This window comes from Pseudochaenichthys georgianus, chromosome 15 (assembly GCF_902827115.2).
Source record: "Pseudochaenichthys georgianus chromosome 15, fPseGeo1.2, whole genome shotgun sequence".
Classification (NCBI taxonomy): domain Eukaryota; kingdom Metazoa; phylum Chordata; class Actinopteri; order Perciformes; family Channichthyidae; genus Pseudochaenichthys; species Pseudochaenichthys georgianus.
Genome location: NC_047517.1, coordinates 12,789,555 through 12,807,687, shown reverse-complemented (window position 1 = coordinate 12,807,687; position 18,133 = coordinate 12,789,555). Strand labels below are relative to the sequence as shown.

The window sequence follows — 18,133 nt, the reverse complement described above, 5'->3', positions numbered from 1 at the left end:
TTTATTTGCACACTGAGCATAAATTCCTATGTTGAACTTAAGATAGTTTCAAGCTTGACAAACATTCAAATGAATCGATTATCAAATGAGGTGCCTTTTGTTCTTTGTTCTTTGTTGGTTAAAGACTTTTCAGCCTTTTATAATTAGTAACTCACTTCTGTGGAAGCCTTTGGAGTGCTAAACCACAACTTGATCTCAGCTAAGTGAAATATAGTTATTTATGTTTGATGTCATTTATGTCAGATCTTAAAGTTGACTCAAACAAAGGGGCACGCCACCAATTATGCAAATACAAACACACACCTAATTAATAACAGTATATATAGTATCATTATAGAAATCAAATATTCAAAACAAACAAACAAATCAAATCAAATAAGAACACATTGAAAATAGAATAAAAAGTAAACAAATAAAATATTAATAAAAAATATAACATTTACCAATAATTGGTCTATTTACATTTTTCCATGAAAGTGCTATCATTTAAATAGATTTGCTACGTTTTTCTTATGTTGTTGTTTTTATAACAACCAATACAAATAAAGAATCTTGGGCTCCATGATTAATTGTATTAATACAATCTCTCATCTTAAATGTGACATCTTCTTCCTATACACTAAGAAAAGAATACCGGCTTTCATTGTTCACATTTAAAAAAAACTGGGATATTAGCACAAACATTTTGTAATTGTACTTGTTGTAAAAGCAGTCACAGTATAAACCACTGTCTCCTCAGGACGGAGGCGGGGAAGTATGCTGTGTACTGCCAGCGCTCCATGGAGAGGACGCAGCAGAAGGGAGAGAGGCAGGCCAGGCCATCCCGAATGGAGATCCTGTCCATCCTCCTGAGGAACCCCTACCATCACTCCCTGCCCTTTAGCGTGCCTGTTCACTTCCTCAATAACACCTACCAGGTAGGAGCAGATCACACAGGAAGACACATGACCATAACAACCACAGGGAAGCCAACAGGTGGAATCATGCTGCCAGATACTCATATCCCCATCCCTAACATACCATCGTGAAGATTCCGTGTGTCAAGCATCGCTCACATGCTTTACTGACACCCCCCCCCCCCCCCCCCATCATCCACCTGTACGCTCTTAGTCAGGTTTCTCTTCAGGGCGTGTTTGCTTTTGTCACTCCTTGCTCCTTCTCTGTGTATGCTTGGATAAACTGATTACATCACAGCCTAGTATCAGCTGTTGAAGATTGAAGATACAAACAAATCTGCTTCACACTGTCGGTTCCAGACAGTTTAATATAAGACATTTAAGGCCACATAAAAATAACTTCAATACTTGTATGAGATTTTATGATAAAACAAGTACTAATGACTTCCACAACACACACGTATTGGCATACAATAGTAATATTAACCAGTCAAAAATATATATTAGGTTTAGACGATACATGAAAGCGTAGATGTTTTGATGCGAACACCTTTTTGTTTATGTTTTCATAAAGATCCTCAATGTACCTATGGAAAGCCTTACACCTAATGGTTTCAACAGTGGTCAAAACCAAACTGATCTGCCTGCATGTGTTACCTACGATCACATGTCAGTCAGGAAAAATGTAATCAAATGTAAATAACCAAACATTTTGGCAATGGTATTTTGATCAAAAGCAAAGAAATGTAGACAACCATTCTGATAGTTTGCAGTTAACTCAACAGTAGAGGATCAATTCATACCTATACAATTACATTAAAGATCATTTCGATTTTTTTTTTGGGCTAAAATAATTGGATTTATGACTGTTTACCGACCCATGTAAACCATGTTGGGACGTCTGATTTTAATACGATAATAAGGAAGATATTGTAGTATTCAAGTAGTATTGTATGTATATTGTTTCAAAGACAATTTTAACCCTTTGATACACAACATGGGTCAAAAGTGACCCGACAGGGTTTTAATTGTAAATATCTTTGCAATAAATTCATTTCACCATTCAGAATTCCAGGAATTCCTCAAGTAACTTGTTTTTGATCATCACAAATTCTTATTTTCATTTTTACTTTTTTACTATTTACCATTTAATATTACAAAGTATTTCTTAAATATCTTGGTTTTGATTATCATAAATCATTATTTTCATTTTCTCTGTCTACATTTTGAACTAACATAGTTTTTGTATTACTACATCACATTTACACACATGGGTCGAAAATGACCCGCATTCATTTCCTATGTTATTTCATGCATGGCTGTGTTTCGTTGCTATATCTTTTAAAATCTATTCATTTCATCATTTAATATTGCAAAGTATTCATTAAATATCTTGTTTTTGATGACCATAAATCATTTTTTTTTCATTTTCTCTGTCTATATTTTGGAACTAAAATAGGTTTTGTATCACTACATCAAGTTTCCACACATGGGTCAGAAATGACCCGTGCAAGTGTGAATTTGATAGGAACCTTTGATTTATAAAATGTGTGCAGTTAGGAAAATGTTTACTGTGGACAACTTTTCCACAGTAAACATTTTCAGCAGCGCAGCGCAGCCGCAGCCGCAGCGCAGCCGCAGCGCAGCCGCAGCGCAGCCGCAGCGCAGCGCAGCCGCAGCGCAGACGCTTCTGGTGGGATCAGGGGGTTTCCATAGCTTGTGTATCAGAGGGTTAAAAGGTCCCAAAGGAGCAGAATTAAGAAAAGTCGAAAACAAATACATACATGACAGGAATCAAGGATTTTTTGCATGTACCTCTTACAGATAACATTGGACACAAAACAAACATTTAAATATTTAGACTAAAATACTTTAGCATGACATTGATCATATGGTCAGACAGAAGAAGAATAAACTGTCATGATCATGATAATAACTGATGTGATGTATTTCATTGCATTTCCTCAGGTGGTGAGCTTCGACGCTTCGACCACAGTGGACGAGTTCCAGTGTCGCCTGAACCAGGACACCGGCATCAGGAAGACGGGTCTGTCTGGGTTCAGCCTGTTCACTGACGACCCGACGGGACGAGAGCTGGAGCACTGTCTGCAGGGAGCCATCAAGGTGCTGCTTCCATTCATGTGTTCAGAGGAACTGTTTCGTTTTTATACCTGGATTGAAAACAATTGAACAGATTAACGATAAACATCTGTATCTCTACTTCGCTGTTTGACTCAAATCTGACTTCCTCGAGGTGATTTGAGCTGAGTTGCAACTAATGCATCCTCCGCTTTTCCTCTGATAACTTAAAATCCAGATACTTAGGAGGTTTTTAACGTCAGCCGTATTATCCACAGTGGTCTGCTCCTCTTCTAAACAATCAGACCAAATGATTCAATTGGTAAAATGCTGAATTGAGCCTTTTCACATTCAAATCTGTGTTTTTCCAATGCTGTTTGGTTTCCGCTAATGTTTCCTCAGCTTGTGTTTCTGATACTTTAAGATCTAGACAGCCAATAGGCGCATTCACACTGCGGTACTCTTCCCACAAAGGTTCATGCGAACTTAGTTCATGATCGCGTTCACACCAAAAAGAGCCGGTACTAAAATTAGTTCATGCGAACCTTTTTACCCGCTCGAAAGTCCCTGCTAGAGAGCAGAGACTTTCGAACGGCTCTTATGTGAGAAAAGAGCTATATTTCTGATTGGCTGATTGGCAAACCACGCCCCGTAAAACTCCCAAAAAGTGTTGTGAAGCCGCCATTTTATTGTCCTTGCATTAGCATTATTAGCATTAGCATTAGCCCAGCGCAGAAACGCAGAGAGACTAACTTATGGCAACACAAAATAAAACATGGGAGCGGTGGAGATGAGGAGGTGTCGGCGTTCTGGCGATTTACTCGGAAGGCTTCAGTAGAAGCTGCTGGGACTCCCAGCAGCTTCTACTGAAGCCAGTCCCCAACTCCGGGGACTTCCGGCCGGGGACTTTGGGCGGCAGTATACGCCGTGAAGTGGTTTGCGGCCTGCCAGTAAACCCAAAGCAGAAGAAGAAGAAGTGACGTCAGCGGCTTCATTTGCCTAATCCACCCCAGAGACTTATTCCGGTGTGAACGCGATCTGTACTTAGTTCATGCGAACTAAAGAGTTCGCATGAACTAAGTTCGCATGAACCTTTGTGGGAAAAGTACCGCAGTGTGAATGCGCCTAATGACTAAAATATATCACTTGGCTCAACAGCAACAAACAAACTCAACCACAAATGTACAAAGAGAATATGTTGCCATTACAGGCGACCAAATGAAATTACATTTCTGTAGGTTTGAACATTTCTGAAAATATTTTTAAATAATGTAAGCAAACAAGTCAACACCATTTTGATAAGAAAGGTCCAATCAAAGCGTTTTTATATCTCCTGCAGATTTGTGACATTATCTCCAAATGGGAGCAAGCTTCGAAGGAGCAGCACACTGGCAAGTCTGAAAACACCAGGACTGTCCGCCTCACCTACAAGAACAGGTATACCTCATTCACACCAACGCAACTCCGGTTCAAGCTCCGTGCTTTTCAGGTTCAGAACCGGTTCTTCGGTTTAGCTCCGGCTCTTTTCACACTGCCCAGAGTCCGACTGGTGCTGCGTCATTGTTTGCGTCATGACGTAACCGTTTGCGTGCCTGCTTCATAAAGCCAAACCGCGCGGACACCTCTCACAGCTCACAGCTCACACCGACAACAACAACAACAACAATGGCCGATTGTGCTCCAGCTTCCTCTGTACCTCTTCAGAAGACCAGATTCCCAGTAGGTAGCTGGTCTCTTCAGTGGACCACTGCTGCTTGTTAAGTTTCTCCATCGTTGTGTACAAACTGGATAAAACGCCGGCTTTTTGTTGTTGTTCAGGAGTTGATCCCGCCCCTGCCCCCGCCTCGACGTAAGCGTGACATATGCGGTGCTTTTGCTCTAGCCGGACAATTTTTTGGTGCTCGAAATGAACCGGATTCCGGAGCTAAGAGGCTGCTCCGCTGCGGTGTGAACAGGAAAACCCGGTGCTTTTCAAGCTCCAGCTCCGGACCGGCCCTGAAACACCGTTGGTGTGAATGAGGTAGTAGAGAAGGACCCTACCAAGAAAAACACTTACATACATCTATGCTTACACCAGGTTCAACAAATCTATGTGTAGATTCAGCCTCAAGATATCTAGGAGTTTTGATTAGGGTTCACTTTAAGGGAATACATCAGAACGTATTTCAACATTTACGCTATTGTATTTTTAATTGAATGCAATCTTTTAAAAGCTCAACTGGAGTGAAGACTACATTGATTTAGTCTTGAGAAATACAACACAAACATTTGAAAATACATGTCTGTATTTGTTCATTTCTCTCCATCTTTTTTCACTTTTACCATTTCTGTCTTGACCCCACTCGCAGGCTGTACTCCTCTCTCCAGGTCAGGGGGGAGTCAGAGAGGGAGAGGTTGCTGCTGGCCTATCAGACAAATGAGGCTATTGTAGCGGGACACTTCCCTGTCAACAAGGAACTGGCTCTGGAAATGGCTGCCCTGCTGGCCCAGGTCTGGAAGTTCTAAAACATTTTTAATGAATTTCTCCTGAACATTTTCTTTTTAATTTGTACTTTGTGTAACATGTTTGTGTCTATGTTCAGGTGGAGTTTGGAGACTTTGAGCGTCCCTTCTCTGCTCCTGGATCAGCACAGACCAAGTCCAACCAAACCCTCAAACAGGTTCTGGACAGATTTTATCCCAAACATTACCGGAGAACCACATCTGAAGAGCAGCTCAGGTACCAGATCACACTGAAAACGACACATACTTCCCACTTTTATTTTGGTTGTGTCGATTTATTAAGTTGGCAATATACTTTAGATATTGCCTCTTTTGTATGCTCACTTCACATTTTCATAATCTGTTGTTACAGCCATAAAGTGTCTTTATAGGGAAGTTGCTCCCTGGCATTTAACCCCTCCATTTCCTGATGCTATGAACATACAGTATTTGTTATAGATGTTAGCATCATTCATACTGATCCAGTCCAATCAGATCTCTGTGAAACTTTTTTTTTTTATTTAAATATAGCTTTAATGGTATTTTTAATTCGATTTTAAACCTGTCTTGTACTGTAGAAACGTAACTTCCATTTATTTAAACATATTTATTTTGTTTTGCTTGTAATACACTTTAAATTACCTCAGTGTTTGATAAGGTGCTGTGTAAATAAACATGCCATATCAGCACAAAGGAGGTCCTAAAGCTCCAACAAAGGGACAATAGAGTTTCAAGTTATGCAGCAACACCTTCTCCCCCCCCGTCAGACAACTGCTGCAGCGCCTCTCCGCCCGCTGGGCCTCCCTCAGGGGGCGAAGTCCATCGGAGTGTGTCAGGATCTACCTGACCGTTGCCAGGAAGTGGCCTTTCTTTGGAGCCATGTTATTTGAAGCAGAGGTGAGAGAGAGAGAGAGAGATAGAGAGAGAGAGAGAGAGAGAGAGAGAGAGAGAGAGAGAGAGAGAGAGAGAGAGAGAGAGAGAGAGAGAGAGAGAGAGAGAGAGAGAGAGAGAGAGACAACAATGTAATACACTGAACAACGCACCACAGCTGTGACTGTGGTGTGTTGTTCACTGTATTACATTTAAAAGTACTCCTAGAAAAAGCCTAGGTACTGATAAGTACACATCAAAGTGTTTTAGTTTGATGAACCAGAATCTGGGAAAACTTTTGTTTTTACCATTGTTTACACTCAGTTGCTTTCTGGTTTAGATTCAAATATAATATATTACGTACAATTAATCATAACCAGATTGAGTGTAAATTGTCATCGTACATTATTGATTAAATACTGACAATTTAACATACATTAGTGCAAAAAAAACCCATCTTTGATTAGGTTTTTATTTTTTTATTTAATAAATACTTTCTCAAACACCGAAAGAAGATTTGTAATCATTATATTTTTAAATGTATTTATTTATACATTATTGTATTCTATATTGCAATGACCTTATACCATTATAATAAAATAAATAATGAAATAAGATAATGTAATAAATAAGTAACTAAATTGGATTCATATCCATTAAAAGCAGTATGCATCTACATATCATCTTCTAGGTATACTGTAGGTAAGATAAAGTTATCGTAATTTAATTCAATCCATTTTTATTTAAACATTTCTAACATAAGATTCAGATTGATAAAAAAGTGTTACACTCCACAAACGGCTGATGATTCATCTTAATCACACAGCGTATCTACATGTGGCATTGCATACTGTTTGTATCACCTTGTAGTTTATTATGACATTTGAACTCTCTTCATGTTTCTCTCTGTTTTAAGGCCATCCCTCCCTCTCCGGAGCAGGGGGCTCGTGTTTGGCTGGCGGTGCATGAAGATGGTGTCAGCGTTCTGGAGCACAACTCTGTCGTAAGCGTCTGTTTTATCTCCCTGCAACTGCTTGACATGATGTGTACTTGATCCCCTGATAAAGAGAATCTAAACAGGAAACCTGTATGATGTGTTGGGTCTTGAAGCTACAATTTTGAAGTGAGGTTACACAAGGTAGCCTGACCATAGAGAAACAAGCAGGAGTACATATATTGTGAAAGGGGATAGCAGCTAAATGTATTTTAGCCATAAATTAATCAGTTCAAGTCTAGGCTATGTTTACGAGAACTAAAGTCTTTTTTTATGCTTCGTCCAAAGCCACCAGATTCCATTATAATTACTTAGCCAAACACAATAGGTCACTTTGGTGTTTTAAGGGAGTAACAACAAACTAACTAACCCATTGAGGCAGTAGTAGAACAGTACCTTCTATGTTTCCTGCGGTAAAATGTATGGTTTTGTTAATGGAGTCTGGTGGTTCTAAAGAGAGCATAGCCAAACGCTTTAGTTCCCATTTGGAAAGTGCCGTCTCACGACTTAAGCAGTTAACATTTCTAGGTGGTTAATTTGTACTTTGCCACTGCCCCCGTCCACAGAAGTACAGCATTGCGTAGCTAATGTATGCTAGCTCCTGTTAGCTTCTGCAGAATGAGGGTGTGTCGACCGCCATTTATGTAATAATACACTTGTCTATTGATAAGTTCATCATACAATCTTACTCTAAAAAAATCAAAACTATCACTTTAAGAGTCAGTCATTTTCCATGGGGTACCTGTGGTCTAAAATAACTTGATTCTATTAGCACAGTTAAGCACTAGCTTAACATGATTTTGTCACATAAGTTGGACTAAAGCACAGCAAAAATGCTGATGAGTAAGCTTGCTTACAGAAAGTGATATGTAGGTCATATATCAGGCTGCGGCCACACGAGGACGAATTCGGTCGTTTGCGTTACTGTTTAGTGTCATATAGACCGTTCGGCCACACGAGGATGACCGAATACGGCACTAAACGACTGAGGAAACGATAACGGGTCCCAAGGTGGATAGAAAGGCATACGCAACTCTCTGGGGGGTCAAACGGCTCCGTGTGTACGCCCTATCCGAACATTTTCAGATCACTGATAGTGATTGCCCAATAGCCCCACCTCTTCTGCTCACCTCCGCTTACCCCGCGCCATTGCTGAAGTGTTTTGCCACCAACAACAACAACAATGGCGGATCGCAGAGTTGCTATCGTGCTCCGGACGCTATTGACCATGCTACAGTTGTTTGTGCAACATCTACAGCAATAATGATGAGGCAATAGCCCCGCCTCTCCCCACCTCTGCTGCTCACCCCCGCGTCAAAGTAAACTGCACCCTGAATTCAGATTATTTATCTTTCTCTCGATATGGACCTAAACGCGAGTGAAGTCTAATCTGACAGGACGGAGACACGCAGCTCTGCTCGCCTGCAGCTCCTCCCGCTGCAGCAAAACACACACTTCAAGTCAGATCATCGCCCTTAGCTATTTTAATTACCTCTCAAACTCCCTAAACTAGTTATAAATATGTTTATTTTTACTGTCGGCCGGGTCACTCATTACTGGACCAGCTGCTGCATGAGACAGACACTGACGCTGTCCGAAGAGAGGGAGGAAAAAGAGAGGCTCCGTGTATTTTATCATTATATTATATAGAGTCGTTATGCATTTGTTTTAAAGCTCAATAAATAACAAAGAAGACCTTTGACCGGCACTTTTATAATTTTGTCCGGAAGATTTAAACTTTAATACACGCTGACTGGCGAAAAACTCTGCCCGGTTCCCTCGGCCCCCACCGCGGAGAATAAACAGAAGGGCAACCATGACAACCATGCTTCTTCGCTGCTTTTGTGGAGGAAGTTACAGCGCCACGTACAGGCTCGGCATATGTACTGCAGCTTCTCCAGCGGTTGGAGCTAAACGGAGCGGTCTCGTGTGGGCAGACACTATCCGGATAACTATTGCGTGTGGACGGAAGCTTGTTTGCGATTGCGTTTGCGTTAATCCTATGCGTTTAGCCGTTTTCGTCCTCGTGTGGCCGCAGCCTCAGAATCAGAAACAGGTTTATTGCCAGGTAGGTTCGCACATACTAGGAATTTGACTTGATGTCATGGTGGAGATGCCATTGATGCCATATTAAGATTCTTCCAGGAATTGGGGTAATAATGTTGTGTTATGTAGCGCTCCTAATCTCCACATGGATTTAGTTTCCACATTGTTTTCTATCTTTCTTATCAGAATCCTGTCATAACATGAATATCTGTACATCTGTGTCTTCAGAAGCTGCTGGTGTCCCACCCTTATAAGACCTTGGTGACATTTGGCGGCTGCAAACAGGACTTCATGCTGGTTGTGGGACAGAGCAAAGACAAACCTACAGAGAAACATCTGTTTGCTATGGACGCCTCAAAGGTTAGTGAGCGATCAGGCTGTTTTACAATAACCTTGGTGTCCATCATGACCATTCAGACACTCAAGTAGGGTTAGACAATCAATCAACCTTATTACGTGCAGCTTTAAAGCAATTTCCTTTCATTTTTATTACATAAATGAAAAGGTTTTCATTTCTGTCATCAGCTTTGACAGTTGAACCATTACTAATTGAATATTTACCTAGGCCAACTGAGAATCCTGAGAGAGTGGTTTAAGGGATTCATCTTGACATGTTTTGGGCAGGTTTTGGGCAGGCCTCTCAATATGAGGAGACTGTTAGCATTAGCCATTTTCTCATATAAACTCCGGAAACCAGGAATTTACACTTCCTGTTAAAGGTGGTATAGGTAAGTTTGAGAAACCGGCTCGAGATACACTTTTTGTTATATTCCATGGAATGCTCTTAACATCCTGATAGCAATCAATATCTGAAGTGCTTTGACGAAAAATCCATAAAAAAATGTCATCTGTGGAAGCCGGCCTACCTGCCTGTCAGCCTTCCATCTGTGCACAAACTTATCTCATGCCCTCAGTCATTGGTCATGTGCGCATTCGTGTGTGTTGGAGGAGGGGCTCTGTGAGGAAGTGGCAGATTTGTTCCGGCTGTGTATTTTCAAATTCTAGCGCACTCGAGCTGGTTCCTCCAAAATTACCTACCCCACCTTTAATTCTAACCTGCAAAATGCTATATTAAATGAAAACAGCTGATAAAACCCCCCAAACACTTTAATTTTCATTTTAATTTAGCATGAAAATTGTGAACTTGTGGAAGTTTAAGTTGTTCAATAGCAAAAAGATTCTGTCAGTAACTTCTTAACTTGAAAAACCACTTCGTATAATCAATCAATCAATCAATGTTTATTTATATAGCCCAATATCACAACTGTTACATTTGTCTCAGTGGACTTCACAGTGTGTACAGAATATCAGTATGACAATACGACACCCTCTGTCCTTAGACCCTCTGTCCTTAGACCCTCACATCGTACAAGGAAACACCTCCGGAGAAAACCCACAGTTTAAAGGGAACATGGGAGAAACCTTAACGTATAACCCTAAACTTTTCTAAATGCACTCTTCAATAGTTACTAGCATTATATTGCATCTCCTAAAGAGCCTTCACTAGCCGAAGCAGACCCTTGAACGATTTCATAAAGTGAACTTTGTCCATTGTGGCCCCATCAAAACTACGCGCTGACAGGCCCTTGTGTTGTGTTTTGCCATCAGATAAGGGAGATCACCCTGCTCATCTCCGGTTACATCAACAGCACTCATCAGCAGAAGGCGGCGGCGCACCACCTCTCCGCCCCGGCGCTGATGGTGGCGCAGCCCATCAGCCTGAAGAGCAAAGAGCTGAGGAGAAAATCCCCCCCGACTCTGGGACGCCCCAGCAAGACTCCCACGCTGCTGTGACGACACAAACATAACTCACCCTGAGAGATATCAACCCTTTTACTTCACTTATATAACGAAAATGAAGGATTTACCTCCAGTACAGGTTTAGTTGCACTAGGCCAGAATCCTTTCTGTCCCGTAGATGTGACTCATTGGCCCGGATTCATTTCTGGAATGTGGAATGGTCACTTCTCTAAAGCGTAATTGCCCCATCCAGACGAGTTTGGACTTGTCTCCTGTTTGGTAAGTTGTATTATGAACGAGCAGCTGAGGTTGCAGCAGTTCACCCACATCATCACTCAGGATTTCAAGCATATAAAAGGTGATTTATAAACCTGGAGCAGTGTGTTGCAATACCCTCAAAAGTGTCTTAAAACAACATTCTTCTAAGACATTGTTTGTCACTGATGAATGTGTTGCATTCAAGTGCCAACTCCAAAGAAAAGCCAACACTCTTTATTGACAGACTGAGCTAGCGTTTTGCAGTCTCAATATTAATCTACCTGTACCTTGTGCAACATTAACTTGTTCAAAGATGCTGTTTGAAGTAAATTATTGTATTCTGGCTTGTTAGGCTATAATTAAGACAGTGTTTTTTTATTTTTATTTTTCCTTCCTCCTGTAGGGTATTGAAACCCTACAGGAAGTGAAACCCAGACAGTGTTAGATATAATGATACTGAACGATATGATGAAAGCAGACGGAAAGACTGAAGAACACTGTTCAAAAAGTGAAGTGACATCGATGAGTTGGCGGTTTGTCTAACTTAAAAAAGGACACCAGTTTAGAGCCTGTGTGCTCTTAGTTACTGAACAGTCAGGAGAGTGGTGGCACTTTAATCACATACTTCAAGCCTTTCTGGTGAAGAGTAACTGAAACCAGCTAGATGCCTTCATTTAAAGGGCCCTATTATGCTTTTGGGGGTTTTCCCTTTCCTGTAGTGTGTTATATAGGTTTTTGAGCATTGACATGGTCTGCAAAGGCTACAATCCCTAAGACCCCCCTGCTTGAAATGCCTAAATTGGACTCCTTTGTTTACTTCCACGACATAAAGACATCACTACGTAACACTCACGCTTCACTTGGCTAGCGCTCCGACTTATTGTACGTGATGGGCTAATGGGCGGGACATCTCTAAGTAGTTTACCAATCACAACAGAGCCGGCCAGCTAACCAATCAGAGCAGACTGGGCTCTGGTTTCAGACAGAGGGTGAAAAGAGGTGCTGTAGCACAGGCAGTATGGGAACAATAAAGAGCTTTCTGAACATTAAAGCATGTAATCGTATCACAGTACACAATACAAATATGAACTGCAAATTGAGCATAATAGGAACCCTTTAACATTACATTTTTCAGAAAGGAAACGCAGGTACATTTAGAGGAAGATGGTAAGAGGGTGTGGCAGTGTGGGTTAAAGAGAAACAGTGTTGTCTGTACTGTTTTGTGTGTAATAGAATCATTTAACCCTCTAAAGCTTTTTGTACAGGAATATCCTAATATGACTCGCTGGAAAAGGAGACAAACTTTCACCCTAACCATAAACAAAGGCTAGCTCCCATCGAATCATATGAACACACGGGAGGTGTCACATGAACGGCTAAAGTGACCCATGTCACAAAGGTGTAAACAGGTACTTTGAAGTATTATTCCAAGCTTGTACAGAAAAGTATCGTCAGTTTTATATTTATTTGTCATAAAAGTAATCATCCTTGGAATAACTCTTATGATTACTGTTCATGTAATGCCTGAATAAACAAAACCACAGCAAAGTGGTGTATGCAGTCATCTCTCATATTAACAATCCACACCCACCGGTAACTAGTTTTTTTCCCACAGTTTCTCTTCATTGGTCCAAATATAAAACTGACGCGTTGATACCTGCAGCAGGTGCCTGACCGCAAGAGACACACCTTCATGCCTGTAGTTTCGAAGAGAGGTGGGGGAGGGGAGGAGGAAATACATACCCAACCTGTCTGAACTAGTTAGAGACATGCTTTTGCCCCTGTGTTGCTATGGAGACAAGTGGGGGGGAAGGCATGGGGTTGAAAAACTAGGCGAGGCAAGAGAACTAATAGACGATTAATTGTAATACTCTGCTGGTTAATATACAGTATTCAATCTAGAGGAGCACAATTACACAAAGTAAGGTCAACTATCTGATGTTTTGTGTACTTTCAAGATAAAATACATTTAGGCTGCTTACAGCTTTTTTTGGCACAGCATTTACTGTGTCCCTTGAAAAATAGACTTATCCTACATTGTGTGACAAAGGTTAAACAAGGACTGCTTCTTCCACACACCTGAGCTCAAACACTCAATATTAAACTACCTTCAGGCATGGATGAGAAATGTACAAGTGTATTGTTAGTCAGATTCAAGCCAAGGACAACGGAAAGCAGAGATGAAAGTGCCCTTTAAGGATTCAAAACAGCTAGCCACACCCTGTTAAAAACATTTCAACATGGTAGAAACCTGCCCCGTGTAAATCTACATTAGCATAAGCAGCCATTTCACGTGACACTAAAGGGAGGGAATAAACAATGACCTGACCACACAATGCAAAATGGTGCCCGGTGTTTGCCTCTAGCTTCATCACTTCCCCCCATATGATCCTCTGTACTTTTCCACCGTGTCCGAGGCACAAAGCTTCTTACACAAACCCTTAGTTTTAAAAATAAGAAACCTGTATCACATCAAGTCTTTTAAAAACGTTTTTATTAAAAACAATCCATCAAACACACATAAGTAACAAACTGTACAATCTATGGCGCAACATTTAAACCCTTCAAATGTGTTCTAAACATAAAATGGCATATGGTCTAGGCTAATTTTTGAAAAGTTCTTTATGGCATATAGATTTGAAAGTTGTGTCAAGACTTTAGAGAGTTTATAAATAAAAATGGCGGTACCGGCAGTGCCAACAAAAAAAAAACACAAGAAAGTTCATTCCTTTACAATCCATATGCCTCAAGTGAATTGGTCAAAATGGCCCCCTCCCACTGCAATTAAAAGTGAATCCTAAACGGGTGGTGTCCACGCCGACTCTTCAGAGACTCCTGGAGAATTTACATGGGCTCCAGCTCTCTTGGCTGAATTAGAAAAAAGAAAAGAGCATAAAAAGAGTTGTTAAAAACATTCTATGGTGCAAAGATCTTTTTTACTGAGATTGTGAAAATGTCCAAGATGTTCATCTCACCTGGGCTTTGTTGTATCTCTGGTTCTGTCGCTTTCTGGCGAAGAACTAAACACAAAAACAGAGGGTTAGGATTTGTAAACTCAAAAGATATGCATGCTGAAGAAAAGACGTGTTCCATGAGTAGATAAATGCACTCACCAGGACCAGCAGGCCGGCGACCACAGCCAGCACCACCACCACGATGACGGCGATGATCCCACCAGACAGGTGCTTCATGGTGAACGTCGGGGGCTCCTCATCCACGTAGTACACCAGGATATTCTCCATCTCCACCTGCTGGCCTCCCATAATGGCCGCAAACTTGTCCTGGTTCTTGAAGAGGGGCAGCACCTTGACCTGCAGGAGAGGAGATTATAATAGGGTCAATGGATTTCTCTTTTGGATATATACATATATAACAAAATAAAATGAACATTTAACATACATCTTTCTCCATGTAGTAGGCCATGTTGGTCAGGTCATTCTTGCGGTCTCCCTTGGGTTTCTTCACATCCACCACAATCGTGCGAGAATCAGCATCATACTGCAGAAGAACAGACAGGAAATTAGTGGAGTGTTCCTGTAATGCTGCTCTGATAATAAATTGTTCTCAAAGAAGTCCCTATGAAGTTGACTAATGTAACAAACAGAAATAAAATGTGGGAGTGCACCAGATAAGACACTTACCTCAACTTCTTCCACCATGGCCTTGTTAAAGTTGTCATAACGCTTGTGAATGGCATCGGCAATGGCACTGTATTAAAAAGGCAAGAAATTATAATTATAAAAAAACTCAAAATCTAATGTCAGTGTTTTTAATTAATTTTAAATAAACTTACGTTTTCAAATTATCTTTATTCAGTGGAGTTGCCACAGGTTTGTGTGTCAGCTGAAGACGAACCCAGCTAAAATAAAACAAGCGGTTAATATATAGTGTTGGAACACTATAACTTTGAACACAGTCCTCTGAAATTATGTTGATATCACTTACTTGGTCTCCACCAGCTTCTCACACTTGAGGGTTTTGTCTCCCTTGTCAGTTCTACGAACACCAGCACTGTTGACACACCAGCACTCCTCTGTGTTGTTGCACTGCTTGGCCTTGAATATGCCGCTGTTCTCACACTCTGGGTCGTAGATGCCATCGTTGTCCACAAAGGCAGACTCAACTGGTTTTCCTCCGATAAGACGGGTGCTAAGGTTCTTGCTAGATCTGTACATCTCAGCCTTCATCAAGAAGCACTTAGGAATCACTGAAGGTGGGGGGAAAGGGGGTAAATCACAAGCAAAAAAAAGTAAGGAAATCTACATACTTTATTTCATCAATTATGTTTTACTTACTTTTGTTGCAGTCAATGATTTGCTTAGTCTTGTCAGCAACCATCAAAGTACAGGTACAGGGAGTTCCATCACAGGTGGCCCATTTCATAGATTCACATGAACCTAATTAGGAAACAAAATTAATAAAAAGGAAGAACGTGTCAGTGATCCAAAGCATGAACTAGATCGCATGTAAAGTACATGTATATTTCTGGTATAAAAAAAACAAATCTAATGGCACTTCACTAAACTAGGATTGCGTTTACAGCATTCTACATATTTGGACAGAGGCAGACAGTATGATAAAGTTGATATTAAAGATTGCAAAATGTCTCATAGGCTTGGTGTAAGCCTTATTCATAAGGGATGTATTGTATTGTCAGTAATACAGCACTATACACAGAGGGCAAAGCAGGTAGACCATCAGGTTTATCAAACACCTGGGCGTTGGTTTCTCCAAACAGAGAAGTCCCCAGGGAGCGGGACAAATCCTCCCAACCCCCACTCAACAGCGAAACTACCTGCGTTTGATATTTAACTAGCTTTTACTTCCGTTTTCCATCTTGTCTTGCTTATTAAAAAGACGTCATACAATGCAAACATTACGCGTACGGAAAGAAACTTATTAAAATATAAAACTGCCACCTGTTAAAACACACCCTATTAAAGAGTTAACATTTTTAAATGTTTACTTTTTCGTATCTAAAGCTATACAATTATTGAGAAAATATACTGACTATTAAATAATTTCATCACAATTTAGAAGCATGTTAGCGAGACGTTATTTAGATAAATAAAGTTTAAGAATTCAAAAGACTTACAGCTTTGAGCTGACGCCGTCGCTGCGAAGGCAACGAGCACGAGAGCAATCCACATTTTCATCATGGTGGAATTAATTAAACCTTAAAAACGAATTAATGTGAATCCAAAAGTTTCCCTCTTCTGCTTTCTATCCGTCTATCGTCCTCAGAGGTCAGTGAAGTAAAGAATGGCGTCCCGAGTACACAAGGCTCCTTTTTGTCCCTGCAGGTGTGTCCTGGTCGAACCTGTTTGGAGAGAAACTCTAGAAGCGCGCACACGTCAAAGGTAAGGTCTCAAAAAAGCACGAGCACTGAGATATTGTTGATTTCCGGTAGGCCTATCCCCTTTGGAGGTTGTTGTTCAACTGACAAGGAGCTTTATAAGAAAGTAGTCTATTGACGTCACCCTCATTTGCATAGTCGAAAGAGTGGGGGTCAAACGTACCTTTTTTCCGGTGTGACCATATTTGGTCTTGTAGCCTTTATTTATCAAGGGAAACAATCCCATTGTGATCAACGATCTCTTTTACAAGGGATACCTGCCGTTTATCTCGCGCGCGCTCTCTCACTCTCTGTTGACACATTGTACTCTTGTACATTGTACTGTATCTCTTCTGACAGTTTAACCTACACCAATGTAATGCTTTTCATATATTTTCAACATGTTAAAGTAACATTAAAACAATGAGATTTGTATTTGTATCCCTCATAGCCATAATATATCGGATTGTGTGCTATAATGAAACTATTTTGCTGTATCCAGAGATGTGTTCATATTATGAACACAAACATCCCAATATGTGCCAAAAACGCACAGTGATTAGGACATAATTCTGAATATGTTACTTGTTTATTATAAACAGAGGCACATTTTTATTTTTATTTTATTTATTTAACCTTTATTTAACCAGATAAAAGCATTGAGATAGAATCTCATTTGCAATGCTGACCTGGCCAAGAAGGCAGCAACGTTACACATAACATGATGACATCATCAACTGTCCCTGCAGGTATCTTACCTGACTGAAACCAGAGGCTGGGAAAACATTTCCCAACTGTTATTGTGAGTCACGTTCTGTTTGGATGACATGGCTGAGTCACAGTTTAGAGATGATCTATGAGAGAAATATTCTCATAAGCATTGAACCCAATATTTTCATCTGTATTCTGTAGTTTAAAAATGTGGGCAAAGCAGAGAAGGAAAGAGAAAAACATCTGTCTTATAAATTGCTTATTTACTAAAGGCAAAGGACTATCAATCAAAGGGATTTTCCAAGAGTGGCCCTTGAAGAATGACGGTGCTGTGTTCTATATCGTATAAGGCTTCGCCCTCTAAGGCTGCGGCCACACGAGGACGAAAATGGTCGTTTGCATTACTGTTTAGTGTCATATAGACTGTTCGGCCGCACGAGGACGACCGAATACGGCACTAAACGACTGAGGAAACGATAACGGGTCCCAAGGTGGATAGAACGGCATACGCAACGCTCTGGGGGGTCCAACGGCTCCGTGTGTACGCCCTATACGATCATTTTCTGATAATGATGAGGCAATAGCCCCGCCTCTCCCCACCTCTGCTGCTCACCCCCGCGTCAAAGCAAACTGCACACTGAATTCAGATTATTTATCTTTCTCTCGATATGGACATAACGCGAGTGAAGTCTAATCTGACAGGACGGAGACACGCAGCTCTGC

The 18,133-nt window shown here is 40.8% G+C and overlaps 2 protein-coding genes across 3 annotated transcripts in view; one reads left to right on the top strand and one right to left on the bottom strand.

Moving 5' to 3' along the window:
* The window catches only part of plekhh2 (pleckstrin homology domain containing, family H (with MyTH4 domain) member 2), a 44,379-nt gene extending 31,467 nt beyond the window's left edge, over window positions 1-12,912 (top strand). The window contains exons 22-30 of one of the 2 annotated variants that reach the window (XM_034101431.2): window positions 740-917; window positions 2,865-3,020; window positions 4,315-4,412; window positions 5,324-5,465; window positions 5,558-5,694; window positions 6,224-6,353; window positions 7,243-7,329; window positions 9,595-9,726; window positions 10,975-12,912. In XM_034101431.2, the coding sequence (XP_033957322.1) occupies window positions 740-917; window positions 2,865-3,020; window positions 4,315-4,412; window positions 5,324-5,465; window positions 5,558-5,694; window positions 6,224-6,353; window positions 7,243-7,329; window positions 9,595-9,726; window positions 10,975-11,160 (1,246 nt within the window). In that variant the 3' untranslated portion in view covers window positions 11,161-12,912. Of the gene's footprint in view, window positions 1-739; window positions 918-2,864; window positions 3,021-4,314; window positions 4,413-4,793; window positions 4,994-5,323; window positions 5,466-5,557; window positions 5,695-6,223; window positions 6,354-7,242; window positions 7,330-9,594; window positions 9,727-10,974 lie in introns of those variants that run through there. The other variant, XM_071205681.1, reaches the window with a different exon arrangement.
* Window positions 12,913-13,841: 929 nt separating this feature from the next.
* On the bottom strand, window positions 13,842-16,803 carry epcam (epithelial cell adhesion molecule). The gene is made up of 9 exons (XM_034100871.1): window positions 16,460-16,803; window positions 15,660-15,761; window positions 15,310-15,571; window positions 15,158-15,223; window positions 15,006-15,072; window positions 14,764-14,862; window positions 14,478-14,675; window positions 14,340-14,384; window positions 13,842-14,232 (listed from the first exon to the last, which is right to left on the bottom strand). The coding sequence occupies exons 1-9, from the start codon at window positions 16,521-16,523 to the stop codon at window positions 14,209-14,211; spliced, it is 927 nt and encodes a 308-aa protein (XP_033956762.1). The 5' UTR covers window positions 16,524-16,803; the 3' UTR covers window positions 13,842-14,208.
* Window positions 16,804-18,133: the final 1,330 nt, after the last annotated feature.